The sequence below is a fragment of the Artemia sp. Qi Xiang Cuo genome, chromosome 20 (genome assembly GCF_049724085.1).
Source record: "Artemia sp. Qi Xiang Cuo chromosome 20, ASM4972408v1, whole genome shotgun sequence".
Lineage (NCBI taxonomy): Eukaryota > Metazoa > Arthropoda > Branchiopoda > Anostraca > Artemiidae > Artemia > Artemia sp. Qi Xiang Cuo.
The window spans coordinates 41,800,755-41,816,644 of NC_142813.1; the positions used below are offsets into that span (position 1 = coordinate 41,800,755).

At 33.4% G+C, this 15,890-nt stretch overlaps 1 protein-coding gene across 1 annotated transcript in view; it reads right to left on the reverse strand.

The window, feature by feature from the left end:
* Nucleotides 1-15,890, reverse strand: part of LOC148940219 (single-minded homolog 1-like) — a 31,780-nt gene that overhangs the window by 1,229 nt on the left and 14,661 nt on the right. The window contains exons 6-7 of the mRNA XM_089106099.1: nt 13,403-13,599; nt 7,896-7,899 (exon numbers count right to left, since the gene is read on the reverse strand). Of these exons, the coding sequence (XP_088962225.1) occupies nt 7,896-7,899; nt 13,403-13,599 (201 nt within the window). The remainder of the gene's footprint in view (nt 1-7,895; nt 7,900-13,402; nt 13,600-15,890) is intronic.

The window sequence follows — 15,890 nt, forward strand, 5'->3', positions numbered from 1 at the left end:
TTTCCTAGTCTTTTCCTTCATAGACTAGATAAGAATAGCGAATATACAAACAAAGGTTAATGAGTAATTTTATAGCGAACATAGAATAAGAAATATATGCACTTTCTGCAGCGTGGACGTACTGATGAAACTCAGAACCTGGGCGAATTCATCATTTAAATTTCATCATAAAAAAAAAATAGTATTCATTTTAAATTTTGTTTCTTAGCCTCGTGTTCTGATAATGCGTTTTCCTTTGTATCTATATTTCCATGTCCTTTCCGTCATAGATTAGACAAGAATAGCGAAAATGCAACCAAACCTTAATGAGTAAATCTATAGCGAACACAGAATTTTAAATATGTGCAATTTCTACAGCGAGGTCGTACTAATAAAATTCGAAACCTGGGCGAATTCCTGATTTTAATTTCATCACAAAAAAAATATTGTTTATTTTAAATTTTGTTGTTTAGCCTCATGTTCTGATATCACATTTTTATTTGTATATATATTTTCACGCCTTTTCTTCATAGACTTGATAAGAGTAGTTAATATGTGAATAAACGTCAACGAATAAATGCAGAGCGGTCATAGAATAGCAAACATATACAATATCTACAGCGTGGATGCACTTATAAGACTCGGAGCATAAACGAATTCGTGATTTAAGTTTCTTAATCACTTAAGTTTATTATTTTTTTTTAATTTTGTTGGTTAGCCTCGTGCTCTGATGTCACTTTTTTTCTTTGTATATATATTTCTACACATTTCCTTCATAGATTGGTTGAGAAAACAAATATGCGAATAAATGTTAGTGAGTAATCTCAAAGTGAACATGGATTAGCAGTGATAGCAAATAACTGTTTTTACAATGTGAGAATAGCGAATACGTGCAATCCTTAACCTAGCATTAAGGAAGATCAGTTGCACGTCCAATGACGCCAAAAAAAATATATTATGGGGAAACAACAAAATCCAGGACAACCTCTTACATAGCATCAAGGAAATCAGTTTCATGTAAAAGGACATACAGAACAAGAACATATTATTTTAAAATCTTACTTCACAAAGAATACACACACACACGATAAGGGATTTGGTTTATACTAGCTAAAGCAAAAAAAAGAAAAAAAGCCAATGTCTTACCTAGCATAAAGGAAGATCAGTTTCATGTTTATAGACGCACGGAACATGAACATATTATGGCGAGGTCTTACTTTACCAAGAATACAAATGCACACGACAATGGGGAATTTAATTTATACTTACTAAAACCAAAAAAATCCAGGCCAACCTCTTACATAGCATCAAGGAAATCAGTTTCATGTAAAAGGACATACAGAACAAGAACATATTATTTTAAAATCTTACTTCACAAAGAATACACACACACACGATAAGGGATTTGATTTATACTAGCTAAAGCAAAAAAAAAAGAAAAAAAAAGCCAATGTCTTACCTAGCATAAAGGAAGATCAGTTTCATGTTTATAGACGCACGGAACATGAACATATTATGGAGAGGTCTTACTTTACCAAGAATACAAATGCACACGACAATGGGGATATTTAATTTATACTTGCTAAAACCAAAAAAATCCAGGCCAACCTCTTACATAGCATCAAGGAAATCAGTTTCACGTGAAAGGACGCACAAAACAAGAACATATTATTGTGAAATCTTACTTCACAAAGAATACACACACACACACGATAAGGGATTTGATTTATACTAGCTAAAACAAAAAAAAAGCCAATCTCTTACCTAGCACCAAGAAAGATCAGTTTCATGTTTAAAGACGCACGGAACATGAACATATTATGGCGAAGTCTTACATTACCAAGAATACAAATGCAAACGACAATGAGAGATTTAATTTATACTTGCTAAAACCAAAAATATCCAGGACAACCTCTTAGCTAGCATCAAGGAAGATCAGTTTCAAACAGTTCGTGGTAACGAACTGTAAGTAAGGAGCGACCCGGCTCAATGGTAACCGAAACTCTAAAAAACGGAATTTTGATACCAATAGATACATCAAAACAATCAGATTTTAATTCTTATTTAATATATAGAAGTTTCATCAAGTTTAGTCTTACTCATCAAAAGTTACGCACCTGAGAAAGTTTGGATGATTTTCGAGAAAAGGGGGAAAGACCCCCTAAAAATTATAGAGCCTTAATGAAACTCACACCATAATATTCAGCATATCAGAGAACACTACTTTAGAAGTTTCAAGCTCCTATCTGCAAAAGTGTGAAATTTTGCATTTTTTGCGAGAAGAAAGATCACGGGTGCGTGTTTATTTGTTTGTTTGTTTTTTTTTCCCATGGGTGATCGTATTGACCCATTGGTCCTAGAATATTATAGGAGGGCTCATTGGAACGGAAATTAAAAGTTCTAGTGCCGTTTTTAATTGACCAAAAAAATGGAGGGCAACTAGGCCCCCTCCCACGCTCATTTTTTTCCCAAAGTCACCCGATCAAAATTTTGAGATAGCCATTTTGTTCAGCATCGTCGAAAATCTAATAAATATGTCTTTTACGATGACTTAATCCCCCACAGTTCCCAGGGGAAGGGCTGCAAGTTATGATCTTTGCCCATTGCTTACATATTGTATTGGTTATTGGGAAGTATACAGACATTTTCAGGAAGAATTTTTTTCTGGTAGGGGGGGGCTGAAAGAGGGGGTTACTCGGGAGAATCTATCCGTGGAGGATGTTTCTTTGGGGTAAGGAATATTACTATGAAGGGGGCGCCGGATTTCCAAGCATTATTTGAAATACGATCAGAAATTAAATTTAAAAAAACAAGTTTTTTCAACTGAAAGTAAGAAGCAACATTAGAACTTAAAATGAACAGAAATTATTACATATATGAGGGGGTTCTCCCCCAAGTCAATACCTCGCTCTTTACGCTATAGTTTTTTTTAGTGCTTTCAAAAGAGCTATCTATTCTGATTAACGGACTTTGTAATTAAGGGGTCATTTTTAAATACTTGGAACAAAATTTGAACTTTAGCTTAAAGAGCAAGGTATTGACTAGGGGGCAAACCCCCTAATATACGTATTAAAAATATATGAATATAGAAGTTCGTTACGTAAGTTAATTCTTAAGTTACGTATATTTATTACTAATAAAAACGTTCGTAAATAAAATTCAACAAGTTTCGAGAAAGCCATTTAACCAAATAAAATCAAAATTAATATCCAAATTTCGTTTTAATCATTCATGTAGAATGACCAAAGATCACCACATGCATTATATCAAAAATTTTCAAAAATGAAATAAAAAAAAAACAAGTTTTTTTTTAACTGTAATTAAGGAACGACGTTAAAACATAAAGCGAACACAAAATAATCCGTATATGAAAGGGGCTGTCCACTCCTCCACGCCTCACTCTTTATGCTAAAGTCTGACTTTCTAACAACTCAATTTTTTTTAAACAATAAAATTTTGTTTTAATTGCAAACTTTTTTAATTAACTTTAACGGAATTCACAACATCAGATTCAGCTTATCAACGGACATTATTAAAGAAGCTTCAAACTCTTATCTGCAAAAATGTGGAATTTTGCATTTCTAGTTAACCTTAACGAAAATTACACCATCACATTCAGCTTATCATATAACCCTATTAAAGAAGTTTCACGCTCCTATCTGCAAAAAGGTGGAAATTTGCATTTTTGCTGGAAGAAAGATCACGATGTGTGTTTTTTTTCAAGGGTGATCGTTTCGACCCAGGGGTCAAAGAATATTGTGAGAGGGCTCATTTAACAGGAAATTAAAATTTCTAGTGCCCTTTTTAAGTGACTAAAAAACTGGAGTGCAGCTACACCCTCTTCATTTTTTTTTTAACAAAGTCACTTGATGGAAATTTTGAGATAGCCTTTTGGTCCAGCCTACTCAAAAATGTAAAATTTATGTCTCTAAAGGATGACTTAACCCCCCACAGTCCCAAGTGGAAGGGCTTGCAAGCTTCGAATTTTACCCATTGTTTACATATAGTATAGGTTATTGCAAAGTATACAGATATTTCCCGGGGGATTTTTTCTGGTAGGGGTGGGGGGGGGTGGGGGAGTTGTTTTAAGTGGGAGGATCTTTCCGTAGAGGAATTTTTCATGGGGAAGGGAATTTTTCATGAAGGGGGTGCCGGAATTCCCAGCATTATTCAAAAAACGATCAGAAATTAAATTAAAAAAAAAAAAATGTTTCTTCAACTGAAAGTAAGGAAGAACATGAAAAGCTTTACTAGCATAAATTATTACATATATTAGGGGGTTCACCCTGTCGTCAATACCTCGCTCTTTACACTAAAGTTTTTCTTGGTACTTGGTACTTGGTGATTCAGGGGTTTGTGAATCAAATTTGTTTTTAACTTTTTACGTGAAGAGCGTGGTATTGACTTAGGGGAGAACCCCCTCATATACGTAATAACATATACGTAATAGAAAAAAAACAATAAAAAAAACAAGCGATATGGCTCAATAGTAATCAAAACTTTTAAAAACGAAATTTGATATTAATAAATGTATCAAAAGAATGTGTTTATAATGCTGATTCTAAATATATAAATTTTATTAAGTTTAGTATTACTCATCAAAGGCTACGAGCCTGAGAAAATTTACTCGATATTTGAAAGAGGGGTGAAACATCCCCTACAAGTGAAACAATTTTAATGAAAATCACACCTTCAGATTCAGCGTATCAGAAAACCCAATTACATAGGTTTCAAGCTCACATCTGCAAAAATCTGAAATTTTGAATTTTTTGCCAGAAGAAAAATATACGAATACAGAAGTTAGTTACGTAAGTTAATTTGTAAATTACGTCATAACCAAATTTAGAGACATCCATTTAGCAAAAAGAAAAGTAAAAATTTTTTTGCAAATTTTGTTAACTTATTCAATAACGGTGAGCCAAAATAAAAGCTGCATTAACTAAAAAACGATCAGAAATTAAATATAAAAGCAACAAGTTTTTAAACTGAAAGTAAGGAGCAACATTAAAACTTAAAACGAACAGAAATTATTCCGTATATGAAAGGGGCTGTCCCCTCCTCAACGCCTCGCTCTTTATGCAAAAGTTTTTTATTGTTTAAAAAAAATAGAGTTGTGAGAAAGTAAAACTTTAGCGTAAAGAGCGAGGCGTTGAGGAGGGGACAGCCCCTTTCATATACGGAATAATTTCTGTTCGTTTTAAGTGTTAATGTCGCTCCTTACTTTCAGTTTAAAAAACTTGTTTTTTTATTTAATCATGTAAAAGGACGCACAGAACAAGAACATATTATTTTGAAATCTTACTTCACAAAGAATAGACACACACACGATAAGGGATTTGATTTATACTAGCTAAAACAAAAAAAAAGAAAAAAAGCCAATCTCTTACCTAGCATCAAGGAAGATCAGTTTCATGTTTAAAGACGCACGGAACATGAACATATAATGGCGAAGTCGTACTTTGCGAAGAATACAAATGCACACGACAATGGGGAATTTAATTTATACTTGCTAAAACCAAAAAACCCAGGCCAACCTCTTACATAGCATCAAGGAAATCAGTTTCACGTAAAAGGACGCACAAAACAAGAACATATTATTGTGAAATCTTACTTCACAAAGAATACACACACACACACGATAAGGGATTTGATTTATGCTAGCTAAAACAAAAAAAAAGCCAATCTTTTACCTGGCATCCAGAAAGATCAGTTTCATGTTTAAAGACGCACGGAACATGAACATATAATGGCGAAGTCGTACTTTGCCAAGAATACAAATGCACACGACAATGGGGAATTTAATTTATACTTGCTAAAACCAAAAAAATCCAGGCCAACCTCTTACATAGCATCAAGGAAATCAGTTTCACGTAAAAGGACACACAAAACAAGAAAATATTATTGTGAAATCTTAGTTCACAGAGCATACACACACACACACGATAAGGGATTTGATTTATACTAGCTAAAACAAAAAAAGCCAATCTTTTACCTAGCATCAAGAAAGATCAGTTTCATGTTTAAAGACGCACGGAACATGAACATATTATGGCGAAGACTTACTTTACCAAGAATACAAATGCAAACGACAATGCAAGATTTAATTTATACTTGGTAAAACCAAAAATATCCAGGACAACCTCTTAGCTAGCATCAAGGAAGATCAGTTTCATGTAAAAGGACGCACAGAACAAGAACATATTATTTTGAAATCTTACTTCACAAAGAATAGACACACACACGATAAGGGATTTGATTTATACTAGCTAAAACAAAAAAAAAAGAAAAAAAGCCAATCTCTTACCTAGCATCAAGGAAGATCAGTTTCATGTTTAAACACGCACGGAACATGAACATATAATGGCGAAGTCGTACTTTGCCAAGAATACAAATGCACACGACAATGGGGAATTTAATTTATACTTGCTAAAACCAAAAAAATCCAGGCCAACCTCTTACATAGCATCAAGGAAATCAGTTTCACGTAAAAGGACGCACAAAACAAGAACATATTATTGTGAAATCTTACTTCACAAAGAATACACACACATACACGATAAGGGATTCGATTTATACTAGCTAAAAAAAAAAAAAAAGCCAATCTTTTACCTAGCATCAAGAAAGATCAGTTTCATGTTTGAAGACGCACGGAACATGAACATATTATGGCGAAGTCTTACTTTACCAAGCATACAAATGCAAACGACAATGAGAGATTTAATTTATACTTGCTAAAACCAAAAATATCCAGGACAACCTCTTAGCTAGCATCAAGGAAGATCAGTTTCATGTAAAAGGACGCACAGAACAAGAACATATTATTTTGAAATCTTACTTCACAAAGAATAGACACACACACGATAAGGGATTTGATTTATACTAGCTAAAACAAAAAAAAAACAAAAAAAAGCCAATCTCTTACCTAGCATGAAGGAATATCAGTTTCATGTTTAAAGACGCACGGAACATGAACATATAATGGCGAAGTCGTACTTTGCCAAGAATACAAATGCACACGACAATCGGGAATTTAATTTATACTTGCTAAAACCAAAAAAATCCAGGCCAACCTCTTACATAGCATCAAGGAAGTCAGTTTCACGTGAAAGGACGCACAAAACAAGAATATATTATTGTGAAATCTTACTTCACAAAGAATACACACACACACACACACGATAAGGGATTTGATTTATACTAGCTAAAACAAAAAAAAAGCCAATCTCTTACCTAGCACCAAGAAAGATCAGTTTCATGTTTAAAGACGCACGGAACATGAACATATTATGGCGAAGTCTTACATTACCAAGAATACAAATGCAAACGACAATGAGAGATTTAATTTATACTTGCAAAAACCAGAAATATCCAGGACAACCTCTTAGCTAGCATCAAGGAAGATCAGTTTCATGTAAAAGGACGCACAGAACAAAAACATATTATTTTGAAATCTTACTTCACAAAGAATAGACACACACACGATAAGGGATTTGATTTATAATAGCTAAATCAAAAAAAAAAGAAAAAAAAGCCAATCTCTTACCTAGCATCAAGGAAGATCAGTTTCATGTTTAAAGACGCACGGAACATGAACATATAAAGGCGAAGTCGTACTTTGCCAAGAATACAAATGCACACGACAATGGGGAATTTAATTTATACTTGCTAAAACAAAAAATCCAGGCCAACCTCTTACATAGCATCAAGGAAATCAGTTTCACGCAAAAGGACGCACAAAACAAGAACATATTATTGTGAAATCTTACTTCACAAAGAACACACACACACACAAGATAAGGGATTTGATTTATACTAGCTAAAACAAAAAAAAGGCCAATCTTTTACCTAGCATCAAGAAAGATCAGTTTCATGTTTAAAGACGCACGGAACATGAATATATTATGGCGAAGACTTACTTTACTAAGAATACAAATGCAAACGACAATGAGAGATTTAATTTATACCTGCTAAAACCAAAAATATCCAGGACAACCTCTTACATCGCATCAAGGAAATCAGTTTCGTGTAAAAGGACACACAGAACAAGAACATATTATTGTGAAATCTCACTTCACAAAGAATACACAAACACACGATAAAGGATTTGATTTATACTAGCTAAAACAAAAAAAGAAGAAAAAAAGCCAATCTCTTACCTAGCATTAAGGAAGATCAGTTTCATGTCTAAAGACGCACGGAACATGAACATATTTTGGCGAAGTCTGACATCACCAAGAATACAAATGCACACGACAATGGGGAATTTAATTTATACTTGATAAAACCAAAAACATCCAGGACAACCTCTTAGCTAGCATCAAGGAAGATCAGTTTCATGTAAAAGGACGCACGGAACAAGAACATATTATTGTGAAATCTTACTTCATCAAGAATACATATAGACACGAAAATGAGGAATTTAATTTATACTAGCAACCAAAAAACATGCCAACCTCTCACCTAGCATCGAAAATCATCCGTTTCATTTCCAATGATGTACGGAACATGAACATATTTTGGCGGAGTCTTACATCACCAAGAAAACAAATGCACACGACAATGAGGGATTTAATTTATACTTGCTAAAACCAAAAAAATATCCAGGACAACCTCTTAGCTAGCATCAAAGAAGATCAGTTTCATGTAAAAGGACGCACAGAACAAGAACATATTATTGTGAAATCTTAATTCACAAAGAATACACACACACACGCGATAAGGGATTTGATTTATACTAGCTAAAACAAAAAAAAACCAATCTTTTACCTAGCATCAAGAAAGATCAGTTTCATGTTTAAAGACGCAAGGAACATGAACATTTAATGGCGAAGTCGTACTTTGCCAAGAATACAAATGCACACGACAATGGGGGATTTTATTTATACTTGCTAAAACCAAAAAAATCCAGGCCAACCTCTTACATAGCATCAAGGAAAGCAGTTTCACGTAAAAGGACGCACAAAACAAGAACATATTATTGTGAAATCTTACTTCACAAAGAATACACACACAAACACGATAAGGGATTTGATTTATACTAGCTAAAACAAAAAAAAAACAATCTTTTACCTAGCATCAAGAAAGATCAGTTTCATGTTTAAAGACGCACGGAACATGAACATATAATGGCGAAGTCGTACTTTGCCAAGAATACAAATGCACACGACAATGGGGAATTTAATTTATACTTGCTAAAACCAAAAAAATCCAGGCCAACTTCTTACATAGCATCAAGGAAATCAGTTTCACGTAAAAGGACGCACAAAACAAGAAAATATTATTGTGAAATCTTACTTCACAAAGAATACACACACACGCACGATAAGGGATTTGATTTATACTAGCTAAAACAAAAAAAGCCAATCCTTTACCTAGCATCAAGAAAGATCAGTTTCATGTTTAAAGACGCACGGAACATGAACATATAATGGCGAAGTTGTACTTTGCCAAGAATACAAATGCACACGACAATGAGGAATTTAATTTATACTTGCAAAAAACAAAAAAATCCAGGCCAACCTCTTACATATCATCAAGGAAATCAGTTTCACGTAAAAGGACGCACAAAACAAGAACATATTATTGTGAAATCTTACTTCACAAAGAATACACATACACACACGATAAGGGATTTGATTTAAACTAGCTAAAACAAAAAAAGCCAATCTTTTACCTAGCATCAAGAAAGATCAGTTTTATGTCTAAGACAAACGGAACATGAACATATTTTGGCGAAGTCTGACATCACCAAGAATACAAATGCACACGACAATGGGGAATTTAATTTATACTTGATAAAACCAAAAATATCCAGAACAACCTCTTAGCTAGCATCAAGGAAGATCAGTTTCATGTAAAAGGACACACGGAACAAGAACATATTATTGTGAAATCTTACTTCATCAAGAATACACATAGACACGAAAATGAGGAATTTAATTTTTACTAGCAACCAAAAAACATGCCAACCTCTCACCTAGCATCGAAAATCATCCGTTTCATGTCCAATGATGTACAGAACATGAAAATATTTTGGCGGAGTCTTACATCACCAAGAATACAAATGCACACGGCAATGAGGGATTTAATTTATACTTGCTAAAACCAAAAAAATATCCAGGACAACCTCTTAGCTAGCATCAAAGAAGATCAGTTTCATGTAAAAGGACGCACAGAACAAGAACATATTATTGTGAAATCTTAAAACACAAAGAATACACACACACACACGATAAGGGATTTGATTTATACTTGCTAAAACCAAAAAAATCCAGGCCAACCTCTTACATAGCATCAAGGAAATCAGTTTTACGTAAAAGGACGCACAAAACAAGAACATATTATTGTGAAATTTTACTTCACAAAGAATACACACACACACACGATAAGGGATTTGATTTATACTAGCTAAAACAAAAAAAGCCAATCTTTTACCTAGCATCAAGAAAGATCAGTTTCATGTTTAAAGACGCACGGAACATGAACATATAATGGCGAAGTCGTACTTTGCCAAGAATACAAATGCACACGACAATGGGGAATTTAATTTATACTTGCTAAAACCAAAAAAATCCAGGCCAACCTCTTACATAGCATCAAGGAAATCAGTTTCACGTAAAAGGACGCATAGAACAAGAACTTATTATTGTGAAATCTTACTTCACAAAGAATACACACACACACACGATAAGGGATTTGATTTATACTAGCTAAAACAAAAAAAAAACAATCTTTTACCTAGCATCAAGAAAGATCAGTTTCATGTTTAAAGACGTATGGAACATGAACATATTATGGCGAAGTCTTACTTTACCAAGAATACAAATGCAAACGACAATGAGGGATTTAATCTATACTTGCTAAAACCAAAAATATCCAGGACAACCTCTTACATCGCATCAAGGAAATCAGTTTCGTGGAAAAGGACACACAAAACAAGAACATATTATTGTGAAATCTCACTTCACAAAGAATACACAAACACACGATAAGGGATTTGATTTATACTAGCTAAAACAAAAAAAAAGAAAAAAAGCCAATCTCTTACCTAGCATCAAGGAAGATCAGTTTCATGTCTAAAGACGCACGGAACATGAACATATTTTGGCGAAGTCTGACATCACCAAGAATACAAATGCACACGACAATGGGGAATTTAATTTATACTTGATAAAACCAAAAACATCCAGGACAACCTCTTAGCTAGCATCAAGGAAGATCAGTTTCATGTAAAAGGACGCACGGAACAAGAACATATTATTGTGAAATCCTACTTCATCAAGAATACACAGAGACACGGAAATGAGGAATTTAATTTATACTAGCAACCAAACCACATGCCAACCTCTCACCTAGCATCGAAAATCATCCGTTTCATGTCCAATGATGTACGGAACATGAACATATTTTGGCGGAGTCTTACATCACCAAGAAAACAAATGCACACGACAATGAGGGATTTAATTTATACTTGCTAAAACCAAAAAAATATCCAGGACAACCTCTTAGCTAGCATCAAAGAAGATCAGTTTCATGTAAAAGGACGCACAGAACAAGAACATATTATTGTGAAATCTTAATTCACAAAGAAAACACACACAAGATAAGGGATTTGATTTATACTAGCTAAATCAAAAAAAAAGAAAAAAAGCCAATCTCTTACCTAGCATCAAGGAAGATCAGTTTCATGTTTAAAGACGCACGGAACATGAACATATAATGGCGAAGTCGTACTTTGCCAAGAATACAAATGCACACGACAATGGGGAATTTAATTTATACTTGCTAAAACCAAAAAAATCCAGGCCAACCTCTTACATAGCATCAAGGAAATCAGTTTCACGTAAAAGGACGCACAAAACAAGAACATATTATTGTGAAATCTTACTTCACAAAGAATACACACACACACACGATAAGGGATTTGATTTATACTAGCTAAAACAAAAAAAAGCCAATCTTTTGCCTAGCATCAAGAAAGATCAGTTTCATGTTTAAAGACGCACGGAACATGAAAATATTATGGCGAAGTCTTACTTTACCAAGAATACAAATGCAAACGACAATGAGAGATTTAATTTATACTTGCTAAAACCAAAAATATCCAGGACAACCTCTTAGCTAGCACACACGATAAGGGATTTGATTTATACTAGCTAAAACAAAAAAAAAGAAAAAAAGCCAATCTCTTACCCAGTATCAAGGAAGATCAGTTTCATGTTTAAAGACGCACGGACCATGAACATATAATGGCGAAGTCGTACTTTACCAAGAATACAAATGCACATGACAATGGGGAATTTAATTTATACTTGCTAAAACCAAAAAAATCCAGGCCAACCTCTTACATAGCATCAAGGAAATCAGTTTCACGTAAAAGGACGCACAAAACAAGAACATATTATTGTGAAATCTTACTTCACAAAGAATACACACACACACACGATAAGGGATTTGATTTATACTAGCTAAAACAAAAAAAAAAGCCAATCTTTTACCTAGCATCAAGAAAGATCAGTTTCATGTTTAAAGACACACGGAACATGAACATATTATGGCGAAGTCTTACTTTACCAAGAATACAAATGCAAACGACAATGAGAGATTTAATCTATACTTGCTAAAACCAAAAATATCCAGGACAACCTCTTACATCGCATCAAGGAAATCAGTTTCGTGTAAAAGGACACACAGAACAAGAACATATTATTGTGAAATCTCACTTCACAAAGAATACACAAACACACGATAAGGGATTTGATTTATACTAGCTAAAACAAACAAAAAGAAAAAAAGCCAATCTCTTACCTAGCATCAAGGAAGATCAGTTTCATGTCTAAAGACGCACGGAACATGAACATATTTTGGCGAAGTCTGACATCACCAAGAATACAAATGCACACGACAGTGGTGAATTTAATTTATACTTGATAAAACCAAAAACATCCAGGACAACCTCTTAGCTAGCATCAAGGAAGATCAGTTTCATATAAAAGGACGCACGGAACAAGAACATATTATTGTGAAATCTTACTTCATCAAGAATACATATAGACACGAAAATGAGGAATTTAATTTATACTAGCAACCAAAAAACATGCCAACCTCTCACCTAGCATCGAAAATCATCCGTTTCATGTCCAATGATGTACGGAACATGAACATATTTTGGCGGAGTCTTACATCACCAAGAATACAAATGCAAACGACAATGAGGGATTTAATTTGTACTTGCTAAAACCAAAAAAATATCCAGGACAACCTCTTAGCTAGCATCAAAGAAGATCAGTTTCATGTAAAAGGACGCACAGAACAAGAACATATTATTGTGAAATCTTAATTCACAAAGAAAACACACACACGATAAGGGATTTGATTTATACTTGCTAAAACAAAAAAAAAAGAAAAAAAGCCAATCTCTTACCTAGCATCAAGGAAGATCAGTTTCATGTCTAAAGACGCACGGAACATGAACATATTTTGGTGAAGTTTTACTTCCGTAATTGCAGAAGGAGGTAGTGAGTGACCAACAGCAACCATACCAACTTGTTGCATTGTAGAATCCATTGGGTTGTCTGTTTGAATACCTCTTAACTTTACATAGCCAGAACAGTGTATAACCTTATTGAATTAAGAATTTATATTTAAAAATAGTTACAATAGTTCTTCTACGTACAATTTGAAAAGATAGATCCGTATCATGGCTAGTAAAGAGTGAATTGCGACCTATTTTTTTTAAATTTTAAATAACGCATTCTACAAAAAAAATCAATTGAAGATGATTCAAGAATTATAACTATTACATGGGTTTATTTTGATAGTAAAAGAAACCGAGATAGTAAAAAAAAATATTGTGATATTGAAAAAAATATAGTGGTAATAAAATTTGTGATAGTAAGAAAAGGTGACACAAATTTTCTATTGAAAGATGATTCAGGAATTATAATTATTATATGGGTTTATTTTGATAGTAAAGAAATTTGTGATAGTAAAGAAAAATATAGTGATAGTAAAAAAAATTGAGAAAAATTTTCTATTGAAATATGCATCAGGAGTTATAACTATCTTGATAGTAAAAAATGTGTCATAGTAAAAAAAAATACTGTGATAGTAGATACAGTGATAGTAAAAAAAAATAAGAAAAATTTTCTATTGAAAAATGATTCAGGAATTATAACTATTATATGGGTTTATTTTGATAGTAAAAAATAACATTTGTGATAGTAAAAAAAATATAGCGATAGTAAAATTTGTATAGTAAACAAAACGAGAAAAATTTTCTATTGAAAGATGATTCAGGAATTTTAACTATTACATGGGTTTATTTTGATAGTAGAAGTGTATTTCGAAAATATATTTTCGAGAATTTTGAAAAAGAGCTTAAAACTCCTTGAAAATGGCAGTGGGTTAAAATAAAAATGTACCATTAGAATAAGAATGGTCAAAAAACACTGAGTTACAGTTTTGAGCCTTATAGCTTCAATATCTCTGTCTGAGTTATCATACTAGCTGACTTCAAATAAGTTAGCACTCAAATAATGTTGGTCTGACACTTTGGCCAATAAAGAGAGTTATATTTTCTAAGCCCGGTTATAGTTATTCCCCTAGACAGGTTAGATCGGGGTACAGAGTTTTAGGTGGATTCCTAATATATGTTGAGGGGTGGCACAAACATTTACACTCTCGTGGACTATATTATATATCTCCTATTATATATTATATATATATTATATATCACCATTTCGTATAATAGCAGGGGAGTTCGGCTTTAGATCTTCTAAATGCCTTTGAAAGGGAAAGAAGCCTTTGAAAGGGAAAAAGGAAATAGGTATTCCCCTAGACTGGTTAGATCGAGGTACAGAGTTTTAGGCGGATTCTTAATATATGCTGAGGGGTGAAAAGATGAGCATAAAATGAAAATATATATTAATTCCAACCATTAAAAATTGAGAGCGATTCTCCAAATTCTCCATTGGCTGATAAAGCCCCTTCCCCTGAAAACATGGCAGCTCAAAACAATGAGCCAATAACGTCCCAACAAAAAACTAAAATGTTATTTCAACCGTCAGACACTGTACCGTAAAAAGAACTTTCATATCTAATGGGACTACGACATTTAAATCTTTTTATCTATACAATTATATTACTTTTTTTTTATATGTCACTCAAGTAATGATATTTAGATACAAGTATAAAGTTGAGCATTAAAACTTTAAAACCACTAACCACTTCCCTTATAACAACCCTATAGCCACCATTTCCATACCTTACAGCCAATAAAATTCACCATCAAAACCTTACAGCCGGTCAACAGCTTACCTCATAATAATCTTGTACAACCATTTTTCAGAACAATATCCACTTACCTTATAACCAATAAAATTCAACATAGAAGCTTACCTTATAACCAATAAAATTCAACACAGAAGCTTACCTTATCAAACAGTTTGTGGTAACGAACTGTAAGTAAGGAGCAACCCTGCTCAATGGTAACCGAAACCCTAGAAAACGGGTTTTTGATACCAATAGATACATCAAAAGAATAAGATTTCAATGCTGAATTCAAATATATATCTTTCATGAAGTTTAGTCCTACCCATCAAATGTTACGCGCCTGAGAAAATTTGGCTGATTTTCGAAAAAAGGGGAAAGACCCCCTAAAATTTATAGAACCTTAATGAAAATCACACCATCATATTCAGCGTATCAGAGAACCCTACTGTAGAGGTTTCAAGCTCCTATCTACAAAAATGTGGAATTTTGCATTTTTTGCCAGAAGAAAGATCACGGATGCGTGTTTATTTGTTTTTTTTGGTTGTTTTTTTTTCCACAGGGGTGATTGTATCGACCCAGTGGTCCTAGAATATCGTGGGAGGACTCATTAGAACGGAATTTAAAAGTTCTAGTGCCCT